The sequence below is a fragment of the Zalophus californianus genome, chromosome 9, assembly GCF_009762305.2.
Source record: "Zalophus californianus isolate mZalCal1 chromosome 9, mZalCal1.pri.v2, whole genome shotgun sequence".
Taxonomy (NCBI): domain Eukaryota; kingdom Metazoa; phylum Chordata; class Mammalia; order Carnivora; family Otariidae; genus Zalophus; species Zalophus californianus.
The window spans coordinates 14,036,636-14,048,902 of NC_045603.1; the positions used below are offsets into that span (position 1 = coordinate 14,036,636).

General features: G+C 45.0%; 1 protein-coding gene across 7 annotated transcripts in view; it reads left to right on the top strand.

The window, feature by feature from the left end:
• LARGE1 (LARGE xylosyl- and glucuronyltransferase 1) overlaps positions 1-12,267 on the top strand; it is a 541,701-nt gene that overhangs the window by 439,910 nt on the left and 89,524 nt on the right. For all 7 annotated transcript variants that reach the window (XM_027592150.2, XM_027592145.2, XM_027592147.2 and 4 more), the window contains one exon: positions 12,070-12,182. In XM_027592150.2, the coding sequence (XP_027447951.1) occupies positions 12,070-12,182 (113 nt within the window). The remainder of the gene's footprint in view (positions 1-12,069; positions 12,183-12,267) is intronic.

Genomic DNA, 12,267 nt, shown 5'->3' on the forward strand with positions numbered 1-12,267 from the left:
ATGCCCGTGTCACTCCAGTATCTGCCCGGTCTTCACATGCTCTTCCTTCTGGATCTGTTACCGTGTCTTCTTCTCAGGGCATCTTCTTATCATTGGACTATCTGGGTGCATCCCTATTTAGTGTGGCTCATCTTAACTTGATTGTATCTGCAGAGACCCTATTTCCCAACAAGGTCCTATTCACAGGTAAGGGGGTAGGACTCGGACATACCTTTTTGGGGGGACTCAGTTTAACCCATAACAGTGCTTTTCCTCTGCTCGTTATTTGCAAAGCACTCTCTGGTTAAGAAGACCTACCTATAGCATCTCCTAGGGTCTGTGCCTTTGACCAGGAATTATCTCCCGTCGTTTTGGCCCAGGAGTCTAGAAGGACCAAGGGAAACTAGGAGGGTTTTAAAGAGATTGGTTAGAGAGAAGTGGGGAGCAGGGACAAAAAAGCCCAGGGGAAGGGTGGGGGTCCTGGGGAGCCTCAAGTGTTGTTTAGTTCGTGCTGGTCGGTTCGCTCTGAGCCAGCCACTTAGCCTTTCTGAGACTCGGTTTCCTCAGAAAGATGAGGATGGGGGTGGGGGCTTGGATTTGATAACCTTATGAGGTTTATTCTAGCTTAATATTCTTTGATTCCACAAAACTAGCAATATGGACAGGGAGCACTGCCCACTCAGGGAAGTCCAGCCAGCTTTGAGCAGTGGGGCTGTCAGTGCAGAACTGGACAAGCAATCAGCTTCAGTCAGCTTCAGGACCCACCGTCCTTTGCTTTGAAAGTGGGCAGAGAGGGGCGCCTGCGTGGTGCAGTTGGTTAAGCACCTGGCTGTTGGTTTCGGCTCAGGTCATGATCTCAGGGTCGTGAGGTCAGGCTCCACGCTCAGCGTGGAGTCAGCTTGAGATTCTCACTCCCTCTCCCTCTGCCCCTCCCGCATGTGCTCTCTGTCTAAAACAAATAATAAGTAACTCTTTAAAAAATAAATAAAAGTGGGCAGTAAAAAAAAGACATAATTTTACGTGATAGGAAGGAGGAATTAGCTAACACTGCTGTAGCAATTATATTGTGATATATAACTGTATCAAACCAACACATTGTACCCCTCGGACTTACACAATGTTACATGTCAGGTATATCTCCAAAAAAAAGTGGGCAGAGAAATAGATCAAGAACTTCTGCAGAGCAGCAAGGAAAAGATAAGCAATCCAACAACAACAACAAATGAACACAAACTTGAACGGGAAGTTCCTGAAAGAGGGTACCTGCATGGGCAGTGAACATCTGAAAAGGTGTTGAGCTTCATTAGTCATTAAAAAATGCAAATTACAATCCGTAGTGTGATACCACTAAGTATCTACCACAAGGTCGAAAACACAAAGAGGCAGGCGCTTATCTGTGGAAGTTATTTGTGGGAGTGTGGATCAGTTAGAACTCTCACGCAGTAGGAGTGAGGGTGTAAATAGGAGGAACCACTTTGCAGGATCTGCTTGGGCTGAACATATGTACTCCCCGTGACCTAGAAATTCATACATACGATGCCAAGAGACATGATCAAGGATGGTTAGAACTTTCACAACTGAAAAAGCCCCAATGTCCATCATCAATGTGATAGATAATAAGGATGAGTTCATTCATATTATAGATTATTATATAGCATTAGGGGGGCAAACTCCTACATGCAGTAATGTGACTGCATTTCTCAGGCGTTGTTTTGAGCCAAAAGGCGAGTCATCAAAAGGGTATATAAAATTCAGAAACTGATAAAACTACACCAGGATGTCAGAATTTGGGATAATGGCAAGATAACGGTTATGTGTGTGGTTGTAAGGGGCACGGTGGTCTGTCAGTGATGTTCTGTTTCCTGGCTTAGGCTCTAGTTACAGCAGTGAGTTGACTTTGTGAAAATTCATCAAGCTGTGCGCTTAGGATCTCTGCCCTTTTCAGAATGTATAGTACACTTCAATTAAAAGCTTCCTATAAAATCACAAAAATAAAAATGCTTTGCAAGTCTTGCTTAAGAGATGTTCACTAGCCACCAAACCCTTCACGTTCTTGGCCATATCACAGCCTCAGCCAAATACCTTCTGTCCAGGGACAGATATATTTTTGAGCCAAGCCTCCTTGCCCAGAACACACCTCCCTCTGTTTGAGGGCCCGCAGCACCTCCTGAATCGGGCGTGCGGGGACCACCTGTGTTGTCCATCTCTATATGTCTGGCATGGAAGTTGCTCGATAAATACTAATTGAAGGGATGAGTGAGTGAGTGAAGGACCACCAGCCTATTACAAGGTCTGAGCGGCCCTTTGTCCCCCATCCGTGCGCACTTTGAAAAATCCCAGCAAATTCAGGGCTTCAGGTGGGAGGATTTCCGTTTCTTCTCTCTCTGCTCAAGAGCTTTCGGAAAGGAAAAGATTTAAAACACAAAAAGTAGAAGCTTTTAATTTATATGATCAAAAGTGAGTCCCAGGTAAAATCAGCAGGGGATTTTTAAATTAAGTGGTTTTTAATAAACTCACCTTCTGTTGGGTCACACATGAGAAGAGAGCCCTAGCGCTTCAAAGTGGGAGAGAGAAAAGTGGCGATGTCGAGGGTCATTTTTGTGAATGTTTCCGGGATGAAAGCCCACACGGTCCCCGGAGCCGCTGGGATAGAAGTACGCACAGTGCCCACTGCAGGCCCTGTTTCTCTGATTCAAATCAGCAAAACCACAGGAAACGCTGAAGGACTAGGGAAACAGATTTGTATCTTCATGTGTTGGCCCTTGTCGTGCAGGTAGAGAGCCAAGAAAATTCAGACAGGAGCCAGCGCAGACTCAGAGTTGAAGGAAAAGCAATATCCTACAGATTCCTGGGGGAAAGGGGAGAAGAGGTCCTGGTAAATAAATCTGGGAGACGTTGGATGCAGTAGCCCCCTTCGAGATTTCACCCCCACTTTGAGAGTGCACACTGATACAGCCAACACTGTTTAAAGCCACCGTGTCCTAAATTTACCAACTTAACCCTGTTTCCCACACACCTGTTGTAACACACTGTGGTTTAGTGTGCGTGTGGTCACTTCAAGTTTAGGAACAGGTTTAATCTGAAACCTGCTCTGATCTCATCTGAAGGAGGCACGTAGCTCCGTTTCTCCTCCTGAACTAAGGAAGCACGGGGTCTGCATTGACCAAGTGGATTCGAGCCATACTCTAGCTTGGCAGAAGAATGGAAGCATGTTGCATGGAAAGAAACAGTGGTAGACTTCCTTGAAAACAGAAGGCTTGCATAATGCTAAAGAATGCCCGCAGGAGGTGGTAGGATGTGCTGAGGGCCTCGCTGAGCCAGCTCAGACAGACGCAGAGGGAAGAGGGTCTCCACGCCCCACGGGAACGAAAGATGACATGTCAGCTCTGAAACACCGGGCTGATTGCCATCTCTCTTGGCTGCAACCGCTCACCCGTGCCCTCGTGGACCCGATCGGGCCCCACCCTATGCGGAAGCCCTCCCTTTCCTGGCCTCACGTATCATTTGGTTCTCCCCATAAGGTTTCACACAAGCAAATCGGTAATGTCCTGTGGTCTTCACACAGTCCTTCAAGCATGTACTTCCGTTTTTCCAAGAGCTACCTGACTTATTTGGGCTTGAGGCCACTGATGCAATGTGGTCTCGTCATATCTAGTCACGAGCATATACGAGGACACATGCACACACACAGTTTTCATCCATGCTAGACAATTTTATGTGACCTCTTTTTAATTTTCATTTTTTGGGAGAAAAGGGGGAAAGGGGTCGTGACCTTTTAAGGTCTGCCAGGACCTGCGAGGAGGCAGCGTGGCATGACTGAAAGGCCACAGATCGGAGAGTGAGACTGCTTTTGTCCCTCACTAGCTATGCATGAGCCTCGTCTCTTCATCTGTAAGATGGGGATCACTCCATCCACCTTGCAGGTCTGTCCTGAGACTTGGAGGGCCTTTAAGCAAAGCCCCTCTGTCTAGTAGGCAAGAGTTGCTTGAGAAAGGGTGTCCGTTACCAACACTGTCTCCATCTTTCATCTCTTCTCCTTCTTGCCGTTCCATTCGTAAGAGCCAGCATCTGGCTCATCTTCAAAAGCATTCTTTCTCCCTCCTCTCTCCATAGACACCCACCTTTCTCTCCCTGCCATCTTAGCTCACGAGGCATTGCTACATACTCAATTTGGAAAACAGAAACATTGCCCTCTGATCCGCAGATGAAGTGCCCTGCCGCTGGACCAGATGTTCACAGGAGAAGCCTTTGATTTTTAACTTATTTATTCATTGATTTATTTAGTGCTGGTCTCTTATGCTCCCAGCACAACAGCTGGAGGTAAAGCCCTGCCGTCCCCATGCCTCCCAGCCAGCTCTGTTGGGAGTCCCTGTCACATCGAAGGCATGCTGTCTGTGTGCAGAGTGCTGACCTCCAGGGCGAAGGGCTCACCCCAGGCTCCCAGACCCCCAGCAGCAAGGATGGAAATGGGTGGATCATGCAGCAGCGAATGCCAGGCAAAGGCCAAAGTCCAGCTTTTTTGGCACCAGCAACCCCCTGGCAGCAGGAGAGTTTAGTGTCAGAGTCTGACTCAGGGCAAGCACTGCAAAGCCAAATCTGTGTCGTTGGAGCTCGAAAGGGTCCAATTTCAGAAGGGGCCCATTTGCATCATTTTAACCTGCAGTCACTTAAAAAGCTTGCTCCCACATTGCATGCATGCACATAATTTGTACTCATTCTAGTGGGAATTACGCAAGTAGAGTGAGCGATAATTAGACACCTTAATGAGGAAATGTATAGTTTCTGTAACTGTTATTTATAAGCTTTTATGTACCACTTCCTATTTTCAAAGGCCTTTACAATCATTAATTAGGTATCCCCCCAGCACCATAGGAGGGAGGTCAGTAAACAGCTAGAGTTATGTTTCTCTCAGAAATGTTGTTTTTCGGCTCTTGTACAATCTGTGAGCAAACTCCTAACCTTTGAAGAAACAGGCAGATTCTCTCATATCTGTGTGATTATATTTAACAGTGTGCGCAGACTCCTTTTAGCTGCTTAGGAACATCCTTGTTGCACATAATTTTGCTTGTGGTAGATTTTCTTTCCTTTATTATGTTTTTTCTTCCTGTGGGTCATATCAGTTAACAAACCCCGAGGGACCTCCTAATCATGCTGGTTATGACACCATAAGCTGCCTATTTGAGAGAAGACTAAGAAGGAATATGGGCTTGCAGATACTTCAGAATTTTTAAGTGTCCGGGGCATTCCACACACAAGGGGATTTTAAAGATTTTTAGAAAGATGCGTGGATTCAGGCTGCCAAGTGAATTATTGGGTATGCATATATATTATCAATTATTATTTCTCAGTTGAGCATTGTGCATACCGTTCTAGATACTTCTTAATATTGTGGAATTTTTACTTTGAGGTAGGAGAGAATAGATCATGGCATATACCAGCTACTTTTAAAGATATACTTTTTTTTTTAAAGTCCTCATAGTTGGGGCGCCTGGGTGGCCCAGTCAGTTGGGCGTCTGCCTTTGGCTCAGGTCATGGTCCCAGGGTCCTGGGATCAAGTCCTGCATTGGGCTCCCTGCTCAGCGGGGCCTGCTTCTCCCTCTGCCTGCTGCTCCCCTGCTTGTGCTCTCTTGCTCTCTCTCTGTCATATAAATAAATAAAATCTTTTAAAAAAATTAAAAATAAAGTCCACATAACCATGTTGGAATTAATGTAGGATTGTCCCCAAATTACAGAGAAGGAACTGGGGCTCAGAATCCCGGTGACTTTTCTCAAGAGATATTGCTGGTAAGAGATAATGTCAGGACTCAAACCCAGAGCTTTTGTTTTCAAGTCCACTTGGAAAAACTTGGGGTTTCCACATACAGCTTCCTCTTCCATGTTAGTTACAGAGACACCTGTGTTCCCAGAATCCATTCTGCGGCCTCAGCGCGAGGATATGGGGATATTTATTGTACGAATAACCTGTGGTTAATTATAGATTTATGAGCAAAGACAAATGTTTTCACCCATGCTAGAAAATTTTATGTGGCCACTTTTTAATTTTCATCTTTTGGGCAAAGAGGGGGAAATGGGTCATTACCTTTTAAGGTCTGCTGTTCAAACATGGTGGAAAATATTTGCTGCCTGATACGCATTCACAGCCCTGAAGGGATGCACCTGTCTGGCCTGACCTTCACGTAGGTGACCCTCTGCATCCTTTAGCTTTCAGCTTGGACACCATTTATTTCAGGAAGCTTTTCCCTAATGCTTCCCTCCACACTCACATCACAGTCTGTTTCCCGGTACCGGCTCCCGTGCTTCTTACCTCATCTCATATCTGTCACAGTGTTTGCATTTTCTTGGTTACCCATCTCCCTTCCTCATTAGGCCTTGCTCCCTAAGAGCAGCTAAGTCACCAGCTATCCCAGTGAATAATAGGAGGTGCTCAAAACACACCTGTAAATGAATTATAGAAGAAATAACTTCCGAATGCACACCCCATGATTAGAGACCAGGCAGGGGCCCCACTGGTTTGTTTGACATGTCAAGAGAAGCTCACATCTGGCCAGGTGGTAGGTCCTGGGAGCCCTGATTCCCATGAGCTCAGGCTGGCCTGCGTTGGCCAAGTACACGTTTGGCATCCATGTTTACATGAGGCAGTCCTTCAAAACTTCGAGACGGGGCGCCTGCCTGGCTCAGTTAGTAGAGCGTGTGACTCTTGGTCTTGGGGTTGTAAGTTTGAGCCCCACATTGGGTGTATAGATCACTTAAAATCTTTAAAAAAAAAAAAAAAGCACTGAGACATATATCCCATAGATTCTACTGACAGGGAGGATGATGCAGTCTTCATTAGTTCTAACATTATGAGGTGAAGACACTTTCCCAGATGGGGCTGTGAGAAGCAATAACCACGACATTGGAGAGTCACCTTACTTCTTAGCACCTCACTTCCCACATCTGCCCAGCAGTGATAATAATGACCAGCCTGTCTCCTTTCTAAGGATGTTGTGGAGTCAGAAGAGGATAAACATGGAAGCTCTTGAATACAGAAGCTGACGGTGGAGTTCATAAGCTTTGTAACATGAATTTTTTTTGTTTTGTTTTGGATTCTGATTGAATCAGGGAATGGACAGTAGTACATTTAGTAAACATTCTGGGATTCTAAAACTGCATATGGGCTTGTCAAGTTTGCAAAGAAAGAGGTAGTTAAGTGGCAAAGTGCCATCGTGCCAGTTTTGCTGGAAGGAATAGTCTGTTGGAAGGAAAAACGGTAAATCGTGGCAAGATGGGCTTGGTGTGCCCAGCTAAGGAATTACAGCTTATTCTTTAGACTGCCTAAGATACGAGAGGCCTTTGAGCCTGTGAAGTGACCTGATAGAGCAACATTTTAGGTTGGCTTTTCCAAAACACATTCAGTTGTGGTCACTCTTGCTCAAAATCCTTCACTAGCTCCCGGGTGCCCTGAGCAGGACTTTCCATCCAGTGTGGCACACGTGGGTGACAGATGTCCCAAAATAGTGATCCCTTCAGCCGTGAATGGGGCCTGGGGCAGCAGGGACCCTTGAATCAGCCCTTCCAGCCACAAGCAAGTTAGAAGGATATCATTTTTTGTGTAAGAAATGACATGAAAATTCTTGGAAAGCGTATCTTTCGCACAGGTACGAGCCCTTCCTGACGCATTCCCTGCTCACTTGCTTGGGGTCACCTCCTGACATTTGCCCCAAAGCGCTCTATTTCATCCATCCCACCATCACACACCCCAGTTCCTGCATGCCCCATCCTGCTGCTCTGCCTTTGTCCCTACATGGCTCTATACACGTCCCCGTCTTGTCTGCCTGGCCTGGTCCTTGCCCTGGATCCTGGCTGACTGAGGCCTCCCTCCTGCATTCCCTTAATAAGCAGGGCACATCCTCAGTGTCCCCTTGAATTATGATGGTTTGCGTGTCTTCCACAGGTGGGCCTGGCCAAGACTGAATGTTTTCCATCCAGTTAATATATGTTGAATTACTATTTTGAATGAAACCCATGAAATTGGGAAAGGTAGAGACAAATAACCCGCACAAGTATATTTCAGTTGTTTGCACCACATAGATGCCCAATAAATAACTACTGAATGAGTCAGAAAAGGAAGAGATGCAAAAGCCGATTTACGTGTAGAATCCATAGGACCCATGATGGTCTGAATGTAAGAAAGGAGGAAGATGGAGAAGTTCAAGATGTTTCGGGGCAAGCAGCACCCTCAACACAGTAATCCTTGTACCACTTTGGAGGCTGTACCCCAGATAAGCTCTCAGACGTGTGCCCAACAAATCAGGATTAGGATGCGTATTGCAGCATTGCTTATAATAGGAGAAACGTAGGAAGCAGCCAAAATGCCGTTCAGTCGGGAAATACATAAATAACGTGTGGTCTGTTTATACAATGAGTGAAGTGATGGCAAAGAATAGGCTAGATATTGAAATTTTCACATGCTTTTAAGTCTTAAAAGACAGACATTGGGTGAAAGGTTTGGAAATGAGGATGGAAGGTAGGCACTCTGAGACAAAGCCCCATAGATTGTTGATTAATACATGCATAGAGAATAAAACTATGAACGCATGCGTGGAAGTGAAACCCAGCCCCCTTGGGGTAGTGGTTACCGTTGGGAAAGGGAGAGCCCGAGTAAGATGAAGGAGCTTTGGATTTATCCATCATGTTGTATTATTCACAGCAAATGTGGCAATACATTACTCGCATTTATGAAACGGGTGGTGGGTATTTGTCATTTTAGTTTCAAGACTTTCCTGTTGGTTTGAAAGAGTTCATGCTTTTAAAAATTAACATCACACAAAGGAAAAGGCTGAATATTCAGCCTTCAGGGTTATTCTCAGGAGAGAATAATTCAGGGTTATTCTCCTGAATAATTCAGGAGAATAACCCCACGTTTCTGCATTTAGGCTTCTGTTCTAGACACCCGCCTCTATTCAACAAGTCTGGTACACAGGGTGGGATCCCATCGGCCACAGAGCACTTGCCAAGTTTTAACACCATTTAAAAGCATCAATTCTCAGTTCAGTCCCCTGAGACTGATAGATCTGTCGACACCTCTAGAGACTTCAAAATGTGCATTAATATCTTCCATCACTGTTTATGGCTTCCACCCCTCCCCATTTTCTCTGTATATGAGAGCATCTCTCCAACCTAATTAGATTTAGTTTCTGCAGTAAGATTTAAGGACATTCTTTTACATGTGTGACTGGAATCGATTTTTTGAATCCGTCACTGTTTTCTCTTGGTTTGTAACTTTGTAAATTTTTCTTTTCTTTCTCCCCAAAAGAAGCAAATACTATGCTTATGGTGAATTTCACTATTTCTAAAACTGCTTCCATGAACACTTTCAGTGGTGTGCTAGAGCAATTTGCACTGACTTGGGGGGGGTTGGGGGGTGTAAGTTGTGGGCATTTCTTCCCAACTGGGTGTCCGGTGACATCACATTGGTAGCTTGAAATCAGCCATGTTGGGAGTATTTACACCATGGGAATCAGCAAATGCTACCAATCAAGTTTCAGTTTTTTCCCCTGGAGAGCTTGTGGTCAAACCTTTGCTAGCCTACCACTAGGGGGCATAACCGCTTCTGAGTTGCACAGGGCAAGTAGCATTTTTCTCATTTTACACATACAGAAACCAAAAGTCACAAAAGGAAAAAGTCTTGGCCTGAGTCACAGGGCTCCAGTGTTGGGGCTCTGGTCTGTGTGGTGTAGATGAAGATGCACTGGCTTTGGAGCCAGGCAGATCTGAGTTCGAATCTGCTGTAGCCTCTCTGATACTGTGAATTGTTCAAGTGTCTGACTTAGCCCCTCAGTTTACCCACACGTAAAATAAGGATGACAACATCTAGTCTGTAATGATCTTGTGAGCGATAAGTGAAAAGATGTGTGCAAAACCTAGCAAACCGCAAAGGAGGTATGCAAAAGAGGTAATTTGACCTTTTGACTTACGATTGACTTACGAGTTCAGATCCGTGTATTTTACCCCATGCTTACCATTACCATGTATATTTTTTATTTCAACTTTACCAGACCAAACACCTTGGACGAAACAGTGACTTTATTTTTACTCCAAATATGTGCCACTGGAATCGGGTTTAAAAAAGTCTCAGAGTTGACATTTATGTGTGATTTGGGAAATCGGGTTCTTTCCAAAAATGTTAGTGATGTATGTACTAAGTATCAACTAAGATCATTCGTCAGCTGCCTGGAGTTTTCTCCACTATCTCCACTAAGCATACTGAGCAGGATTGATCTGGGGGCCCATGGGTGCTACAATTCCATCCCCCAAATTAACTGCAGTGGCCTGCAGGGAAATTCTCTCGGCTCCTCATGTTCCCTGCTCTGGGCATTCTCTGCATGCTCCAACTGAACTGGGAGTGGACATGCTTCTGAGTCATCCAGCAAAGCCAAAATCTGCTTTTCTTTTTAGACTTTCACTAGTTAATTTTTGCCTGAGTGATAAATTTCAGTCTTGTTGTGTTTTGTTTTGTTTGTTTTTTTACATTTTAAAAAAATAACAGAAGGGTGTACAGTGACAGTTTCTCTCGCTACACAGTCCCCCATGGACCCACGTCCCTCCCCATGAAAACTAACAAAACAAAACAAAAATGGAGCTCATCTTTAAGACCAGCATCAGCACTGCCTTCACTGTAGTTTACATCTGTGTTGGCCATGGGGACCAGAGAAGACCTTGGAAATCAGGGACACTGCAACAAGCTGCTATGGCTTGTCGATAAATGCAAAGCCAATTGGCCAGACTTACCTAGAATAAAATTACAGGGGAGCTGCTTTTTATCCATAAAGATAAACGGCACAGATTGTGCAAACACCTTCCATCAGATAAACCTGGTTGGTTGTCATATCTCTGGGGGGAAAAAAAACAGGGAAGAACCTAATGCTTATAGGGAATGTAGTACATATCAGGTGCATTATTAGGCTCTTTCTAAAATGAGTGTGGTAAAATATGCATGGCATAAATGTACCCGTTTAACCATCTTTTTTTAAAATTTTTTATTGTTATGTTAATCACCATACATCATTAGTTTTGTATTTTTATTGTTATGTTAATCACCGTATATTACATCATTAGTTTTTGATGTAGTGTTCCATGATTCATTGTTTGTGCATAACACCCAGTGCTCCATGCAGAATGTGCCCTCCCCAATACTCATCACCAGGCTAACCCATCCTCCCACCCCCCTCCCCTCTAGAACCCTCAGTCTGTTTTTCAGGGTCCATCGTCTCTCATGGTTCGTCTCCCCCTCTGATTTCCCCCCCTTTCATTCTTCCCCTCCTATCTTCTTTTCTTTTTTTCTTAACATATATTGCATTATTTGTCTCAGAGGTACAGATCTGTGATTCAACAGTCTTGCACAATTCACAGCACTTACCATAACACGTACCCTCCCCAATGTCTATCACCCAGCCACCCCATCCCTCCCACCCCCCCCCCACTCCAGCAACCCTCAGTTTGTTTCCTGAGATTAAGATTCCTCATATCAGTGAGGTCATATGATACATGTCTTTCTCTGATTGACTTATTTCACTCAACATAACACCCTCCAGTTCCATGCACGTCGTTGCAAATGGCAAGATCTCATTCCTTTTGATGGCTGCATAATATTCCATTGTGTATATATACCACCTCTTCTTTATCCATTCATCTGTCGATGGACATCTTGGCTCTTTCCACAGTTTGGCTATTGTGGACATTGCTGCTATAAACATCGGGGTGCACGTACCCCTTCGGATCCCTACATTTGTATCTTTGGGGTAACCTTTTAACCATCTTTAAGTGTACAGTTCAGAAGCATTAAGTACGTTCGTGTGGTTGCGCGACCATCCCCACCATCCTATCTCCAAAAAGTGCTAGGCTATTTTGCCCGTCTCGCATAGTGTTTGCAACAGCCTTTGAGGCTGTTGTAACGTTCTCCATACAATGAGGACATTTCAGAGAGAATGTGTCCCTGGCAGAGCCTGGGATGGAACCCACGTGTGTTTGTCTCCAAACCGTGGACAGGTGTGTGCCTGGTTCTGCGTCTCACTGTTGATTTTCCCTCTTCCCTCCTCTGCTGTTACCCAGGAGTGATCCTGCTGCTTCTGGATAAGCTACGGAAGATGAAATGGGAGCAGATGTGGAGGCTGACCGCAGAGAGGGAGCTGATGGGCATGCTCTCCACCTCCTTAGCTGACCAGGTGAGTAGGCAGGCTAGAAGGTAGAGTTATTCCTGAGTACCCTTGAGCTGTTTCTCAAAGAAGCCTGGAAGTATATGGGTCTGGT